General features: G+C 41.6%; 1 protein-coding gene across 1 annotated transcript in view; it reads right to left on the minus strand.

The window, feature by feature from the left end:
* NPSR1 (neuropeptide S receptor 1) overlaps positions 1 to 18436 on the minus strand; it is a 78467-nt gene that overhangs the window by 10249 nt on the left and 49782 nt on the right. The window contains exons 4-6 of the mRNA XM_052692665.1: positions 8214 to 8317; positions 7794 to 7887; positions 2220 to 2421 (exon numbers count right to left, since the gene is read on the minus strand). Coding sequence (XP_052548625.1) covers positions 2220 to 2421; positions 7794 to 7887; positions 8214 to 8317 — 400 coding nt within the window. The remainder of the gene's footprint in view (positions 1 to 2219; positions 2422 to 7793; positions 7888 to 8213; positions 8318 to 18436) is intronic.

An 18436-nucleotide genomic window follows, 5' to 3' on the forward strand; every position in this document is an offset into this window, starting at 1 on the left:
CATTGCAGAAAAGGTCTTGGTCTTAATCTATGTGCTGCCTGCACTGTAAGGCTTGGCTGCTTTGGTGACCGTACTTTGCACCCCAGCTGCTGCTTTATTCATATTAAATTTGTATTTCATACAAGAATTCACTCCATATAGGAATTTAATACAAATAAATCCTTTTCATCCATACTACTATTTGAGTTTTCAGTCGCACATGTATGTATTGTCTCTCCATTGTTAAGTGGTGGTCTTTTTTTGGAACACCTTCACCTAAAAGCCACTAAAATCAGAAACCACACAATACCTTACTTCCTTGACTAAATAAAACCTCTCATTTTTGTAATTAATCTTTCAACTGAATGTCACACACCAGTTACATCTAGACATTGCATCTGTCCTCGCTCACCCTTCTGCAACAGTGTCTCACCAGTCCTGCAGAATGTCCAAAGGGACTTAGTGGAACGTGTCTTTTGAAGGGAAATAGAATCCCTGCAGGAATTACTGGCCATTCCTGGTGCTCTTTAGCTGCAAACTACCTATTAATATGCTGCAGCCACATGAGGTAGGTTAGATTCAACCTCCTGGACTGCCAAGAGGTGTTAAAGGAATAGGTGTTGTGCCTCGAGGCTGCATCGACAGAGGTCTGGCAGATGTGTCAGATGGGATGTTGCAACCTTCAGCTGTATACTTGACAATCCAAAACTTGAAAACATGGTTCAAAAACTAGACAGTTGTTTCCAAAGCATGGGGTATTTGTTCAGTGTGTCTACTGATTTTGTTCTAATGGTAATCTTCTTCTGTGGCTGTAGACATTCCTCTCTGTTATAAAGAAAATAGAATCATAGAGTAGCTCTGGTTGGAAGGGACCTTAAACCTCATTGAGCTCCAACTCCCCCGCCATGGGTAGGGCTGCCAGCTAATAAATGGCCATAAACTAATAAATGGCTCTTACTCATCCTTCCATGATCCACCCACCTCCCTCCTCCATGTGCCTGCCACCACTTTGGACCTGTCCAAAATTTGTCTTGAAGATGAGGTGGGAGCACTTGCACTACATACCCTGAAATGAGAAACTGTCCATGGTTTTAAGTTCCTGCCCTGGCATAAACTTTTTGTGTGAAAGTCACTTAAGGTTAAAGCCACGGAAATTTGAGGATGTTTTATTCATCTCTCAGCTGTCAGGGCAGTCTCATGAAATGCTGCCTTCACCGCCTTTCCCTATTCCCTCCTGTTCTCATTGCCTTCTTGCTTCTGGGGATTTGCTGTAAGTCAAGTCGCATAGTTTTGACAAGGAGGAGGGGAAACATAATGTCAGGAAACTGGAAAAGACTTTCTGTGTGTTTTTTTCTGTTGTCTGTAAACCTATTCATATTCCATGCGAAAAGGAATGGCTGAGCTGTCCTAGAAAATGTGTGGACATGTAAATTGGAGTATGAAGGGGAGGTTTTACACACCTGTGTGATTGATAAGTTGACAGGATACAGGCCTCTCCCCAGAAACACTTAAGGTGCTGGATAGAATTTCCTAATTGCTAACTATTCAAAAAATTCACAACAAATCTCTCCCAGAAACAGTAGCCAGGCTCAGTATTCTCTGAGATAATTTCTATTGCACAGTGAATTAATTTTGTCTGTTTATGTTTATTCTTTCTGCTGAGCTCCTTTTAATAGCAGATTTTATTGTGGACCACCTTTGTGGTCTCAGGCAAATCAATCTGAAATACTTGCAGTTCAAATTTTCCTTTGCAGTGTTTTTTTTTTTTTTTTTTTTATTATATATATTTTGGAAGTGCCTGACAGCTTCAAACAATTGGGAATTTCTTTTTGACCCTGATGAAGTAGCACTCCTCAAATACTATGAAGCTTGAGAGCACTTAAAATTAATTTTAGTTTAATTAGCGCTAAGTGTATTTTCTGTTCTTTTATTAAATTCACTTTTTATCGTATAAGCTAAACATTCATATTGCATTTATAAAGGTCTATTTAAAGCCTGAAGCTGCAGAGATAAGTGGACACACTTAGAGATGCACTCCTTGTTCAGAAATAATGTTCCTGGCTATTACTGCGTGGAGAGCACTGCAAGGCAAGCACAGCGACTCGTGTGCTGTGCAATATGAATCAAAGCCACCGTGAGACAGGTGTGGAAATGAAACCATAATGAGCGACTGAAATTAAAGCATTAAGCTGATTGCATGCTTGACAGCTTTCACCATGCACTTCCAATGGCAGGCTTACCTGATAATGATCAGAGGAATGAAGTACACAAGGAAAGCAACCACCGTCATGTAGGGGACCCAGTAGGAATCATCTGGCCACAGAGCCCAGCACTGCACTTCCCCATTGGAGAGCTGTCGTTTCCCAAAAATTATCAGAGTTGGTATTGAAAACAGGAAAGAGAGGCTCCAGGCCACTCCAATAAGAACTTTCGCCTGTCTTTCTGTTCAACAGATTCAAACAGACATTGTTAGCAGAGTAGGCAGTGGGATTGGCCCTTTGTAGCAGAACTGAGAGAGAGGTGGGGACGGTCTCTGAATAGTAAGTGCTGAGAAGACTGCAGAGGAGTGTGGGAATTTCATCTCTTTCTTGTCCCTCTTGCAAGGGACAACAGACCTGTCCTGCTGCACATTTGTACCTGGGCACAGCAACAAATCAGCTGGTATGGGAACAGATGGAAAAGAAAGAGCCCTTCAGATAGCAGAGAAGGGTTGAGACCAGGAAGGGTTACGTAAAACATAAATGGGTAGGAGGTGCTGAAAAGGAGAAATGACCTCCTTAGATGTTCAACATTTTGCTGCATCTTGTAGTGAGAAGACCTACAAAAGACTTAGGAAAAACTCATCAGCTCAGTGTTGAGTCAGAACTGCACATTCATCTGCCTTTAGCCCTATCTGCACTCCTCAGCATCCCACGCAGACCTTTGTGCTCCCAGAATGCTCAGAAATCTTTGCCAATTCCCAGTGATGCAGTGGGGACCAACCTCATCTCCAGCTGATGGGCATATGCTCAATGATGCTGAGGGTGAGCATCAATGAGGGTGAGGAAATCCTATGGTTGTGCTCAAAGTGCTGAGCAGTTTTAATTGCTGCAGCAGCCAGCAGCTACGAGATTCTTCCAGGCTGCCTGGTGAAGAATGGCAGTTCAAGGATCAAGAATAGGAGTTAAGCAGATTCGTGTTACTGCTTACACCTGGCTTATGGCCTCCTCGACAGATAGGGAGAGCTGGTAGATAACCAAATGATGCCATGTGGCACCTATGGGATGCTATAAAAATCAACTGGTTGGAGCAAACAGCCCTGAAGCTTTAGTTTTCATAAATATATATATCTTTTGACTAAAATCCATGTAGCTCTTGCTAAAAAGTGTGAGGAGGAGCAGCTGATCTGTGTTATACAAGTGATCCTCAGCAGTAGTTATGCCTTCTGAGCCAGATTGCTAGAGGAGCAGATGAGGACAGAGTTTTGAGAGATCTGAGAAGATTCAGCGTTGAAACTATTTACTGTCCAGCCTGCCTACAAAATACCTGCAGTGGCAGTGAAATAGAAAATCACTTTAAATTATGAATATGAAAAAGTACGACTTTCTTCCTTGAAGCTCAAAGAGCAATATGAAAGCATGTGGGAGAAGCATTTTAAAAGTAATTTTATGCTTTATAAAACATCAGTTGCAAATATTCATTTATCCTGCTCATCTTTAAATGCTGCCCACATTCAGCAAAATATAGTCCTTCTAATCTTGGGTTTAGGAGAGCTCTGATGACAACCACATAAGTGAGAGGGTTAGATTAAGTCTATAAATATTGCACTAGAAGAGGAAAACCATGAGGTTTCACAAAGCATAACAGAATAAACTTAGCAAAAGGAATATTAAGAGTTTCACAAAATACTTCCTGACAGAAAGGGCTTTAGATTGTGAGCAAGCTACTTGAACAGCATGCACACAAGCCTCGATGGGACCCACAAGTCTGTTTCTAAGGTGGAAAGGTCACTGTTAGATAACATACCTTACTTTTCGTACAACCTTAATTTGACAAGGAGTAGGCAGCTTGGGTTTGGCAATAGAGTTGTTTTATTTTTGTGTTTTATAAAATATTAACTGCAATGTTCACTGATTTTGGTTTTTAAATGTTCTGTGTGTTTGATAAAACATGGCCTTGCTAGTCCTAAGAGCTTTGCTGAGCAATGGTAGTATCTGGGTAGATTTTTATCTTAATGGATTAATGTTAATTGGCTGCCTCATAAGCAGTGTATTTATTCATTGTAAATGCTCTAAATGCTGGCAAATGATATAACTAGACCATATATGTTATAAATGGAATCAAATAAGTAACACGTTTCTAATACTCTGTATAACAATCTGCATAATATTCTATTTGCCCTGTGTTTTCCTTTCAAAATGATACTGAACTTTAAATTGGGAGTTTTCCATACTAGAATGTTCAAAACCAGCACCCAGCATTAGCAGGAATCTGCTGTCAGCTCTGGTTATTGGCTCTCATAACTGTCCTTTTCACAGAATCACAGAATAGCCTGGGTTGGAGGGGACCTTATAGCTCACCCAGTTCCAACTCCTAGCCATAAGCAGGGCTGCCACCCACCAGCTCAGGCTGTCCAGGGCTCCATTCAACCTGGCCTTTAATGCCCCCAGAGATGGGGCACCACAGCTTTTCAGGACAGACTGTGCCAGTGCTTCACTACCCTCTGTGTAAAGAATTTCTTCCTGACATCTAACCTAGACTTCCCCTCTTTTAGTTCACAACTGTTCAGCCTTGCCTATCTCTAGCAGACCATGTAAAAAGTCAGTCCCTCTCCTTTTTAAAACTCCCCTCAAGGTCTGGAATGCTACAGTGGGGTTTCCCAGGGGCCTTCTCCAGGCTGAACAAGCTCAGCTCCTGTTGCCCATCTTCATAGGAGAGGCAAAGAAGGAAACAATCAATTCTCTTGCCCTGTTGGCCACTCTCTTTGGATGCAGTCTTGGCCTCTTTTGTTTCTCTTCCTTCATCCACACTGTGACAACAGCTTTGTGTACCTTTGCCTGCCCCCAGCCACATCTGGTGGGGAGGCACCTCCCTGCTACTGTGAATGGCGGTGCTGTGCAATCCTTCCTCCAAAAAAATGCCTTTTTAAATCTGGAGAGAACCATTCCAGGATCTCAGTGATCTAATGGACCTCAGTGTTTGCACCCCAAAACAGCAAAAGGGACAGTTTCCATCTGTTCACATTTTGTCTTTTATTTAAGCAGTTCTATTGACTGCTGCTGGTCAGTTTGCACACTGGTCATACGTATCTTCTCAAAATGGTGAAATATTTATGTAATGCGTTCTGTTGCAACTTCTAAGTTTCTCTTTGAGCTTACAATCTTCACATTTTTTAATGATTTGGTTGGTTGGTGCCTCATAGAGCAGAAGTGCTGGCATTAAAAAGTATATATAGCATATAAAGTTCTTCTCCATCTTGCAATTTCTGTGGTCAATTAGGTATTTGCAAAGTGATTATGAAATATTTAACTGTCCAAGTCTATCTTCTTAGAAGCCTTTAAGAAAGCAGCTTCCTTCAAATGTTCTTTTTTTCAACATAACTCGTGTTTAGGAATTAAACATATAATTAAAAAAATAAAGTACAAATTGACATTTTCTAAAGAAAATGTTTGACCTTTTTTTTTTTTTTTTTTTTTTTCCAAAATAATATTTTCAAGGAATGTAATGTTTGAAACTTGAGACTCACCAAGGGAGATTTAGGCTGGATGTTAGGAAATACTGCTTTTCTGAAAGAGTGGTCAGGTGCTGGAATGGGCTGCCCAGGGAGGTGGTGGAGTCACCGACCCTGGGGGTGTTCAAGGAATGTTTGGATGTTGTGTTGAGGGACGTGGTGTAGTGAGAACTATTGGTGATGGGTGGATGGTTGGACTGGGTGACCCTGTGGGTCTTTTCCAACCTTGGTGATTCTGGTAAATGACTTGTGTGTTTCTTGACTGAAGGGTTTTGGAGGATGAGCATTTCATTCTGAAAAAAAACAATACGTGCTACTTGCCACTGATTCTCTCAGGGCTGTTTTGACAGTATCTGGGTTATCACCAGTGACAAAGTTTTGTAAATCATTTTGTTCTTCTACAAGACTCCTGAGAGCTGCACACAGGAAAGCTCTGCCAGGGACAGCTAAGTGCAAAAGGTTAACGTATGCATGTATGTATTCCAGGAAGTTTTAGTGCTGAACATGCCTTCTTAGGCATTCTTATGAATTTACCACTGCTTCCTTTTTCCCACTTGAACATACACAGCTGGTTGTACGATTCTGGCTCCATGAAAGACATCTCTCCATGGTACCAGCCCTGATGGAAGCAGGTGCTCATCAGGGTGCTCATCATGATGAGCATGCCACATCTTAGAAAAGCATCCTGAACCACTTGGGCTTCAGTAAATGTGATGAGGGGAAACAGATGTACTCCTTCAGCCATCTTAGACCCTGTGTTATACATTGAACTGCAGCTCAGCCTCTGGCCATCTTGTGTCAAGTGGTGGAGGAATGGTGTGCTTCTGCACACTGTAGGACAGATGAGGGGTAACATGCATTGTGGTGGAGAAGGATGAGTACTGAGATCTCTTAGGACTGAGATATTCTGCACCCCAACAAGTGTAGGAAGAGTTTAAAGGAGCCTGCATCACATAAAAGAAAGCACTCTTCCTGTGAGAGTAAAAAAAATATTGCATACAATTTGTTCTTTAAGCTAGCAAATTTTCCATAGCAACAAAAAAACAAAGCACTTATAGAGGTTTTTGTTGTTGTTGTTAACAACCTCTTTGCTAAGCCCAGTAGGTACTGTAAGGAAGAAATGTCATTTGGCCTGCTTGGCTCAAGGTGATTCGGGAACCCCAGGCTGGTGGGAGCTGCAGCATGCACTGCACACCCAAAAGCCTGCTCATAAAAGTTTGGTGGCAATCCTCCCACTCTGCAAAAGCCAGTCTGCGTGCTGGGGCTGAACTTCACATAAGCATTTGAAGCTTTCGGGCTTTAACATCTGCCAAGGATGCAACACTGCCTGGGTTGTGATGGATTCACAGCTTTCTGAGTCCAAAGAGGACCACTATTCTGAGCCCCTGAATAGAGCAGGCTGTCAATAGTCGTCATTTGTCCAAAGTAAGAACGATATTTCTCCCTGACTGAAGTGCATTTTTCAGCTGCCATCTCTTTTGTAACCGATCCCCTTCCCCCCTGCTGCTATTGCTATTTATTCCCCCTGTGCAACATACATAACTTCAGACTTTAAGCTGCGTAGGAAAGAAATCGTGTTCTTTAAATTGTGTCGCTAAGCATACAAGGTGTATTTGAGTGCTGCAAAAATGACAAATTGAAGAAATTTTAAGATAGAATCAATGTCCAAACTTAGTTGCTATAGTTTTTGAAGTTCACATCAAACTGTCATATCAATTCTCAATACTGCACTCTATCCAAATTATTTTTTCATGTGAATATACAGGTAATAAAGCCGTTGCTGCTCCTAGAGTCAGTATAGCTGTAAGGGATACCTTTTGCTCATAATAATTTTCTCAAAATGCTGGAAGATAATGAAAACCTCCGTGCCTTTAAAATGTCATTTCATTCTTTGCAAACACAATGCTTATAAAAACTGCTGAGGGCTAAGTGCAGTTTAATAAATCTGGAAATCACAGCTCCTTTGCCATTCAGAGAATGGTAACAGAATCCAGCAGGAATTAATAATTCACAGAACAGGATGAATAATTTTGAAACTTTTCTTAGCAAAATGAAGCTAGCCAATACTATCCATGGCAGTAGCAAGGTATGCAAATGCTCCTACCTCCTTGCATGAACTTCATGGGGTAAACTATGGCATGATACCGGTCTATGCTCAGTGACACGAGGACATAGGTTGAAGCATAGAGGAGGACCACCTAGAGCAGAAGATACAGAAGGAAGTAGTTGAGGCATGTTTACTGTAGAAATCAGTGCCAGATAAAACACTGCTCTAGGAATATTTGAAAACTTACACTACTTTAAAAAAAAAAAAAAGACTTACAGTTTAGACCTATATTTTCACCCAGACCTTTTTCCTTTTCCAGGTCTGCAAAAGGTAAAGGACTTAATATGTTTGAAATAAGATGTGTTTAAGTGTTAGATGACTACTGGCAGCATTTAGCAGTCCTGGTGGAAGCAAAGCATCTGTGCAGCATTTTGTTAGGGTGAGTTCAGGCATGCAGGAGAGCACGTGGTCCTGTACCTGTAAGTAGCGGACGACTCTGCAGACGATGTCAGGGGCCATGAAATCTCCTGTGTAGCGCCAGATGATATCAGTCATTATGTTTATGAGTCCTGTGAATGAATCTGCAAAGGAAAGCCACCGAATGTACATGAGAAGAAGTGCAGTTATGCTGCAGAGGCAGGCAGGGCCCTTGGATGTACCTCTCCTATCACCTGCAGGGGCAGCCCCTGTTGCTGGTAGCATAGGATGCTGAAGGAGCTGGAAAAGTCTCAGAGAGTGCTGGATAGCTGGACTTCTTTGATCTTGTTCATTTGGAGAGACAAGGTGAGATGAATGTACACTTAATGTATACCTGTGTACACCTTCATGCCTCCCCTTAGAGATGAGATTTGGTTCTTCAGCACGCCTGCAGCTTCTCCTCCAACTCCTTGCCTCCTGTTAAGGCCCTCAGCTTTCCCACCAGGAATGGATAAATTATAATCCTGGAGAAGAAGTAGGTGAGCGCCCAGGTACATCTGCTCCAAAAACTGAGATATCTAATGTCTGGTTTTCACTGCCTTTTGTTTCACTGCAAAAAGAAATGCATATCCCTTGAAAGCACCTGGGGTGAAATCCAGATGCTGCTCAAGTTAGCAGGAATTTTGTCAGGATTTTATACACATGCTTAGTTATTTAATAAGCAAACCCACCCTGTCAGCTTGAAGTTAACCTACTTATGCCTGGTCAATCCTGTACACCAAAGTGAACAGACCTCAGGCCATCTTTTATTCTTTGAGGAGATTGGAGAAGATATTCCAGTCTCCATTCTGCTACTTACTGAACAAATGAGCACTCACAGCAATGCGAGTTGTAGAAGGAGACTGCCAAAGCTGTTATTGCTCCTGTGCATGTGGGCAATATTAATTCATGTACCTGAAATCAAAATATTAAGAAAGCTCTTCCCCGTAGGATAGGAGAGTTATTTTGATGTCCATCAGTGTAGTGTTTTGCTGTTGAGATTAGCAGAGCACATTGGTCTTCTTGTACAGGTTACCACAAGGGAAGGGAGCAGGCTGGGAAAGAATTTTGTGCAATTTCTGAGGACAAAAAGCAAAATAACTTCAATTTAAAAAAAAAAATGTAGAGCAGTGAGATAAAATGCTTCATTCTGATGCCACCACTTTGCACGTTGTAAATTCGTCTGTAATATTTTCTGTGATAAAGACATTATAACTCCTGCATCAGAAAGTGTTGCTTTGAAAATGTGTGCTTTTGGAAAAAAGACATTTGAACAATTGGAAAACTATTTTTTTTTTTTTTGGTCAAGTAATAAATGATTGTGACCAGTGCTTTCATGCAAATAACTGTGATTTTGGCAGCGTTTGCTTATTTCAGTCTCTTTCACATTACAGACATTCCAGGTACTTCCAGATCGAATTTGATGCTTTGGAAGTATCAACCAGTTTTGTTTCATTAGAAAAATAGGCTTGGTTTTTTTCTGTATCATTAATCCTTTATCTCCTTTTTTCATCAAGGTTCAGTTCAAAATGAAATTAGAACAGCAATATTATTCCTGCTACAAGTACACCCAATGCTTCCCTACTTACATCTTTATCTCATGGCCATTATTTCAATTATTTCAATATCTTCCAATTATTGCCAGTTTGCACTTTTCTCTCCCAGTATTTCCCAACACAATTTTCTCTCTCTTCTCTCTTCCTCTGCCTCAAAAATGTCCTTCTAAGCAGCATTTCTGTGTTTTCTATTTTCACAGCCACTCAAGGCAACAGAAAATCCTGGTTTGAAGCCATATATTAAATTTTGCTTGTTGATTAGACTAATGGGGGCAAAGGATGATTTTAATTCTCTGATGAGTATTACTGGCTTTAGGACTTCATTGAAGAGACTGTAGGTGCCTGTAATTAAGGTGGTTTTTGAAGAAACCATAGAGTTTAAGTGCTTTAAAGTGAAATGTGTCTAGCAGTGGCTCAGCCCAGCTCTTTCCCTTTCCTTACTCCTGAATTATTGATTCATATTCTCTCTCTCCAGTAATGAAATATTCATTGATTCAAAGTAATACACATCAATAGAGCTTCAGCTCGGGGTATCTTCCAGCTTTTGACAATCTTAGCATCCTCCAAGCAGGCAGTAAGTGGGGGCTCATGATCCCTGGGGAAGAGAAGGATGCACAGTCTGCTCTTCCACCCACCCATCTCAGCGCACTCCAAGGAGAAGGGAGGCAGAAAGTAATGCCATCTTCTCATCTTCCTCTTCACACCAGCATTTTGTCATCCCTTCCTGATACCCTTGGGAAATTCCTTGGACATATGTGAAGGGTCAGTCATATCTGGGATGCTGGCTGTGCACCCAAAACCTCCCTTCCAGCCTGTGCCCATCTCAGTATTTTTGGTTTGTGTTTCAAATGCATTTTAAAACTGCAGTTGGTCTCCATTTCTCTGCCTCATGCCACGAAGCCAAGTGAATGAGCTTTCACTTCAAATGATGCTCGTCCCAGAACTTTTCTCCACTTCATGTGCCTTGCAGCTGTCAGCCAGTGCTGAGACACCATGGGGGCAGTCACTCATCTAATGCGACCCCCTCGAATGCATGGTGTGAATGCCAGCTCCATATCCCTCACTCTTCACTCCACTCTGCTCCAGCTGCACTACAACACCTGCCAGGATAGCTGTAGCTTTAGGTACATTCAGTCAGCTCAAAGCTCTCCTTCCCTTTAAAGCCCTTCTGTTTTTGGGTGAGTGCAGAGGCTTTTTTATACAAGTTTTAAACTTTGCAGCTGCATTGTGCTGGCAGCTGGAACTCTTGCTCCTGTCTGGTAGTGCAAATTTGGGTTTCTGAGTTTCTGGAAGCACTGGGCAGGCGCTCAGCAGAGTGTGTCCCCAGGCACAGCACAGCTCCGTGTGCCAAAGCAGATAAAGACAAATTAGATTTCTCAATTTCCTTTCATTATGGAAACACTCCTCCACACAACATCATGTCCATTGCACTATCATGTACCAGCCAGTTTTTTCCCTCATCTTTTGCACACTGCAGTTTCAGTGCCACACGTGAGACATGTCACATATCGTTGATACCTCTTATGATAAAAGTTGGTATTGAGGATCAGCTCAGCTGATACATTACCCTAAACCCCAGCATCCTGATTAATGCTAGTGTCTTCAGTTCTCCCCACTGAGCTGGGGGCTTGCATGTTAGGTACCAGTGTTCTTTCACCGATGTTTTGTTTCCAGGCCAAATGACACCACCTGCTTTCCTGAAAACAGCACTTATCAACCTTTGTTCATAACTACATGCTAGCTTGTCATTGCCATTGATTTTTTAATACTTTTTTAACCAGGATGTATTTTATGTGCTGCATTTCTTCGCCTGAATTGCTAGGCAACTGTGCGACTACAGGTTCATTTAATTCTTCAGAAAGAATAGTGGAAAAATCAATTAATTACTTACATTCATTTCTGACAGAAATTTAAAAAAATAAATGCAATCATGTGATAGCATGATCCAAAAGTGCGCTCAAAAACGATACAAAATAGTGATTCTTGGTTAAGGAGAAGACAGAAACACTAATATGATAGGAGCAGTGACAGTTTGCTTTTGAGAGGAGGTGGAGTTTCTAAAAATGTAATTTAAAAGAAGAAATCCACGAGACTTCAATAATAAGAAAAAGTAGAGGGAAGTAGGGAGCAAAGGTGGATTTGCCTGGGGTGCATGGGGAGAAAAAACAACTGATGGAGTCTGCATGAGCCAGGCAGCTCCGCAGCCCCTCTGTTCCTTTCTCATCCCCATCACAGCAACAACAGGTCTTCCAGGGCACAGCAAGTTCCTGGCCTTATGAATCCGCCACTGTTTCAAAATCACACATGCAGCTTTTTTAAACCAGCAGTTATTGAAAAGAGTGAGAAAAGGACTGAGAAGCAGCCTGTTCTGTAAGGAGTCTGAACCACACAGAGTATAGCACTGCAACATCTGGGTAATTTGGCAGGTGCTGAAAGCAGCTGTGAAAATCCTAAAAAAAAACCAGTACTTACCAAGTCTCCACTGTGCTCATTAAAATCCCTTTGGACTTTTTGGGGTATAAATGAGTGCAAGACCTTGACTCGTTTTGTTTGAGTACAGGATCCACTTGGTTCCAGGAGTGATTGCATGAGCTGGTGTGGTAGACACTGCCTCACAGGCTGAGGGCTGGAAAAATGGGAAAAAGACAGCATTGCCCTTGGAGGGACAAATGTGAATGTGCAGCAACTGCTGCAAGTGAGAAAAATGTTCATGGCAAAAAAAACTCCACTGAGATTGAAGTCCATTATGGAAAACAAATGGAGGTAATTAGTGATCTAGCATGGGAATACGGACATGTTACAACTGTCCCAGTTAATCTTTTTATAGAAATTCATTGACTTGATGGCATTTCCCAAGGGATGTATCTTGTGCAGACTTCAGGATATTTCTTTCATTATGACCAATGAGGTTCAAACAAAATTCTGTGCTAGCGATGCTGTGAAAAAAGCCCTCCATCATTTGATTATTAGTGCTGACACTGATGTTCCCTTAAGTCATTTCCCCTAAAGATGCTGAAGGTTTTTCCTGTTGGAAGCAAGGAGCAGATTGCTGATAAGCTGCCATGGGTTAAAAAGCTCCACATGTCATCTCATCCCCAGGTTGGTCTTTTTTCCCTCGATGAGAGCAGCCCTATTAAGCTGGACGTAGTGATCCATGACTTTCAGACAAAGCTGGTGGCTGGGGTCTCTTACTGAAATTTCATGCCTCTGTTCACGTAATTTACTGAGCATTCTCATTGTTAAGTGGGATGCCTTGTCTTGTTTTGTTGACTGCACCAGACTATGTGAGGCAAGGCTTGTAAGGCAAGTTCTTCTTCAGGGCTGAGCACCAGCTCGTGTTTCGGGGACATCACCAGGTGTTCCCATCACCTGGCTGTGTGCAAAGAGCACCAGAAGCAGCACATCAAAGACAAGACACCAGTTACATACCTAAAAATGCCATTTAAAGTGCCAACACTGTAGCTCTCAGAACAGTGTAGTGCCAAAGATGAGGGTGGAAGCTGGGCACAGCCCCTTCTCCTAGTGTTGTGGCTGCTCACAGCCCCTCTCAGCCCCTGCAGATCATCTGGGTGCAGGGCTGGAGTTGTGGTTGGGCAGCACTTTGAGCAGGCAATCAGCCGCAGCTCTGCAACGTGCACTGCTGACACGCTGTGCTCTGCAGCTGTGTGTTTTCTGCTTAAGGCCTGGAGCAGAACGCAAAATGTAAGAGATGAAACAAATCCCACTTGAAAACCTTTGAGAGGGAACCTGTTCAGTTCTCCTGTTACGGCTATACGGACTTTTTTAAGTGTCAGAAGTGACGTTTTTCCTTTTTTTTTTCCCCCTCTTTCTTCTTCTGGTTCATAGGAAGAGAGAAGTCTTGTTACAGTGGGTGAGCATTTTATATATTTATTGAATTTCTTACATTTCTGTGCTCAGGTCCCCCACCCCTGAGATGAATCAGGCAAGATGCTAACAGAATGGTCTGAGTGAGGCTCCAGCCTCACCTCAGAGCTCTCTAGCTTAAATAATGATGGGCTGAGACAACCTCATGCCACACAGCATCAACCTCTAAAGATGTAGCACTTACCAGGGAGCAAGAGATCAGATGCTTGACAGTTCATATGCAATGTGTTGCAGCTGCAAGGGGTATTAGGCCTTTGAGTAACCTGCCTTTGTTAATAAATCTCTTCCTAAGCACTCTTCCCCCTCCCCACTACCCCATACTCACAGAGAGCTGGACTAAGGGCTGCAAGGGGATTGTGTGGAGTAGGGCACCTGCTAAAACACTGGAGAGCACACAGGAAGGAGAACTTAGTTTATAGAATTGTTCATCCACATCAGCAGTGGTCTCAGGCTCCCAGAAAACCCTGTTCCTCCCACAAGGGTGAGGAGCTGAATGGAGAACTGAGTGGAGGACAAATGCTGTGGAGAGATGAGTTGATGGCAGTTCTGGGTATCCCCACTTCCCTTGTTTTACTTGCATGCAGAAGAGAGTGGCCTATGAGGTTATGCATTTTTTTATTCAGTGGGAAGTTTCTGCTCCAAGGAGAAATCTTCTGTGGAATGTAACTCCACTCAGGATTTGAACAGTAGACAACATTTCAGCAGCTGCTTAAGCAACAGGTAAAGGCAAACACTGCAAACACCATCCACAAGTTGTGTTGGATGCTTTGGAGGTGGCTGTGGGTTTTGAAATAGGAATCAAGCAAATCTAGGTATATGAACCTAAGTCTTATGCATGCCTAAATATCTAAATCAAAACTAAGAAAGAACAATAATCACTATTATTTGGCTGCTGGGAAAGTATATCTCAAATGCAACTCATTAATTAACTCCCCTTCTCTCCTTCAGGCAAAGCAGAACAGGTAGGAAGAATGAAAGCAGTACGAAGGAAAATTCTAGCACATAGGAAATTGGCCTCATTTAGTGTAAATGCAGCTTCTATAGATCAACAGAGACATGCCTCCTCAAAGGACAAAGAAATTACACAGTTTGTAATCCATTGCTTCTTGATTTATATAAAGTGATGCCTATGTCTCTAATATTTTTCAGGAGAAATATATTTTGTAGGATATCAACTACTAACAAGTCCACTTTAATTCTGTCCTTCCCCAGTGTTTTCTCCATAGATCCTTCTGTTATTTCCTCTGGGTCCTTCTTATTGATCCTTTTTGGCAACACTTTATCTCAAGCATTTTAAGATCTGGTTATCCTTATATTGGTCACAACAGCAGCTGCATGAATTTTCTCATATAAAAATTGTGCACTATTCATGTAAGAAGTTTCTATAATAATTCAGACATTCTGGTCATTATTGCTGTCACTGAGCACCAGCATTTATAATCTTTTCCTATTGTTTCAGATATTGTTGATGTAGCTACTTTAAGTTGATAGGTAAGAGTACAGTTTTTTTCCTCACTTCAAACTGTAAAGCAGATTGCCATGGTGTTCAAGCCATGATATTGCAAGCTGCAGCTCAGTGTTTGTCTAACTGTAGGCTGGCAATTACACAGCAGTAGGACAGCATCCATTCTCATTTTCATACCTGCTTTGTCTCCCTTGGTATTTGCAGATAACACAAATAAAATATACTGGTAAGATTCCCTGGAGGAATGCCTTGTAAAATCGTCACGTGGGAAATACAATACATGAAAATACATGCTGAACTTCTTTCCATGGAGTACACTGCAATGCCAGAATGCACTGAATATTATTTAGCATCTGGATTTCGCCTAAAACTGCCATAACCTATTTCTGAGCTTTTGATCTTATCAGATCATCTAGGTCTCCATCATAGCACGTTATATCATCCACAACAAGTTGTCCCTTTGGTTGGAAGGGACCTTAAAGCCCATCCAGTTCAAACACCACTGTACAAGATGCAGCTGCCCGGGGCCCCATCCAACCTGGCCTTGAATGCCTCCAGGGATGGAGCACCCAAAGCTTCTCTGGGTAGTCTGTCCCAGTGCATCACCCCTCAAGTAAAAACTTTCCTCCTACCATCTAACCTGTAGTACTGCAGATGGGACCTCATGAACATACAGACACATTCATGTTCATATCTTTCATGCAAAATCCAAAGTCCTTTAAAACCTTTGCAAACATTTGATACACAGCTATGCAATGAATTTGAAGGAAGTAACTGTAGAAAAAAAAACAAACTTTAGCACTCGTGATAGAGAGTAGCATGAATCAGAGGTAAGGAAGCATGGAACATGAAAATGCTGGGTGCTTTGTGTGCAGCAAGATGGAGAAAAGTCTGTCTAAAGACAGATTCAGAGTAATAAATGTCACTGCTTTAATATGCAAGAGGGGAACAGTAAAAATCCCTGCTTTCTTAATGTAGCTTTATGCTCTACGTGCTTTTTAGTGCATGCAAAGGTTCTTTCCATTATAGTTTTTTTAGATTGCAGTTAGAAATGCTGCTGTAGAGATGTTGGACTAAAAGGTGTTAATAATATATTTGTACGTCTAATGGCAAAAGTTGAAAGTCATGTCTGTTAACAAGAGCTAATGAGAACCTAAATGATGATTCTTAGGAAAGCATACTCATTAGAGCCACACTGCTGGCACCATGAAATGCAGCCTGTGCTCTGCAGTCATCTCTCCTAATGTCTGCTGCTGGCATATAAAGAGGCCAGGTAGAAAAATCAGCACACGTATCTTCCTTTAGCAACAGAAGCCAAACCTTCATGTAGAGTAACTGCAAAATTAGCATCCCCTCTGTCAGGTGACAATCCTGCTTGTTATTTCTGCAAGGAGTCAAACAGGAATCTGTATAATTTAGAGGCAACCTTTCCAAGGCAATTCAGAAAAAAATCCACTTTCTTCCTTAATGCTGAAACACGGGACCCAAAGGATTACACACCTTGGCTGCGAGCACCTTTCATTACAAACAAAAACAAATGCAGCACATCTGTCACTAGGATTTGAATGTCTAAAACAGGATGAAGGTAGGAAAACCATAATCAGTCCTTCAGGCCCACAGAACAATTTTGGAGCTGTCAAAACCAGAATTAAGTCTTCCAATAAACCAACAGAAATTGACACAGCGAAAGCAGATTGCTGCCAATGTAAAAAACACATCGTTCAGCCTGCTGGCAGCTGAGTGTATCTATAAGGCATACTCAGAACTGCCAATGGGACCTTTGAAAGACTGTCAAAGTATCAGCCATCCTAATGCCTGGTTTTGCTCTGGGGACCCAAAGAAAAGCCCAAGCCCACCTCTTGCCCTTCATGTTTCCACACTGAGTGCACTGCATGTGGCAGGAATATAAAAACAGCCCTTCTCCTTGTACTCTGCCTTGTCCAAAAGCTGGGCTGTTTTGAAGAATGTAATTTGTGAAAAGATGCAGTAAACAGGACCAACATTTTGTTATAGAGAATTACTGATGCTACTGCTCCCTTTTCCCAAACTTGTAACTAACTGAATGCTTCTGACACACATTCAGAAATAAGCTGAAACAGAATCAGTTTCCCACCAGCATCGAGATCCTTTGGATGAGATGTGATTTGTTGTTTGAGGGCTAGGCCCACCAGCAGCAGGTGAATTCACAGTCTCAGCCCAAAGTGACCCACTAGCATGCTACAAACATACAGGTAATAGTGTTTTCCAAATGTGCTGCTTCTCTTCCTGGCCAAAGTGTGATAGAGATGAATATCCAGAAAGTCGGGTTCTCCCTGCAGGTTGTTCAATGAGATCGATGAGCACAGAGACTGTAAACCAACAACACAATTAAAAAGTAAAATCAATTTACTTGTGCCTTTTCCACATCTTCCTAGTGCCATCCTGGAAAAGGTCCACTGAAATCTGAATGATTTCTGAAGTAGTGAATATAATTTGAACTTTCATATTTAGCTACAATTCACACAAGAAATGTAACAGTGGGAAAAGCTCTGTGCAGATCACAGTGGCTTTCCGTGGAGCAAAGAATGGTCAACCAAGGAGAGATGTGAACGTTTTTAGGTACCTACTAAGAATGAAAAGACATAACATAAGCAGCAGACCGTATCAATTCAGCAAGGCAGTGAATGTACAAAGTCACTATCTTTTTGAAAAACTTTTCTGCAAAGTATAAGAAGTGTTGTGGATGCATCATCTGCTGAAAGTGACATTAACCTGACAAAGTGCTTATTTGAAAATGCAACAGTGTATTAATGAGCGAGTGTTTAAGGATTTGGAAATATGATTGAAAATACACAATGCTATCTTGCAAGAGCAGGCAGTCCATTTGTTTGTGACATTTCAGGATGATCAAGTCAGTCCTGAGCAAGAGCGAAATAATTTGTTTTTAACGTTGCTCGCACATAATGAGGTCCAATAAAAGAACTCATAAACGTTTCCTTTTGCAGATCCTTTCACATTTACAGCGACATTATAAACCAAATAAGAGTTATTTATTAGCATACCTTCATGGGGTCTTGTTTTGGAAGCACTGCTCTGAGGCGAGGCTTTTTTTGTTTTATTTGTGTTTTGATGGATCCCGTTGAATTGATTTTTTCCAGTCTATTTGTATTAGCTGTGCAAATTGTTCACAGAAATGCAATTGTGTATTGTAATTTCACTTTGATCACAGTCATTTTCTCCCTTGCGTTATCCAAGCAGCCTTCTAAGAAATGCAGCAGTACTGGTATGCAGCGGTGGATATTGAACTGCTTGCAAATCACTCAGCCAGCTCATAAAAACATTATTAAAAGGCAAATGCC

Source organism: Tympanuchus pallidicinctus, unplaced genomic scaffold (genome assembly GCF_026119805.1).
Source record: "Tympanuchus pallidicinctus isolate F22 unplaced genomic scaffold, pur_lepc_1.0 scaffold3, whole genome shotgun sequence".
Classification (NCBI taxonomy): domain Eukaryota; kingdom Metazoa; phylum Chordata; class Aves; order Galliformes; family Phasianidae; genus Tympanuchus; species Tympanuchus pallidicinctus.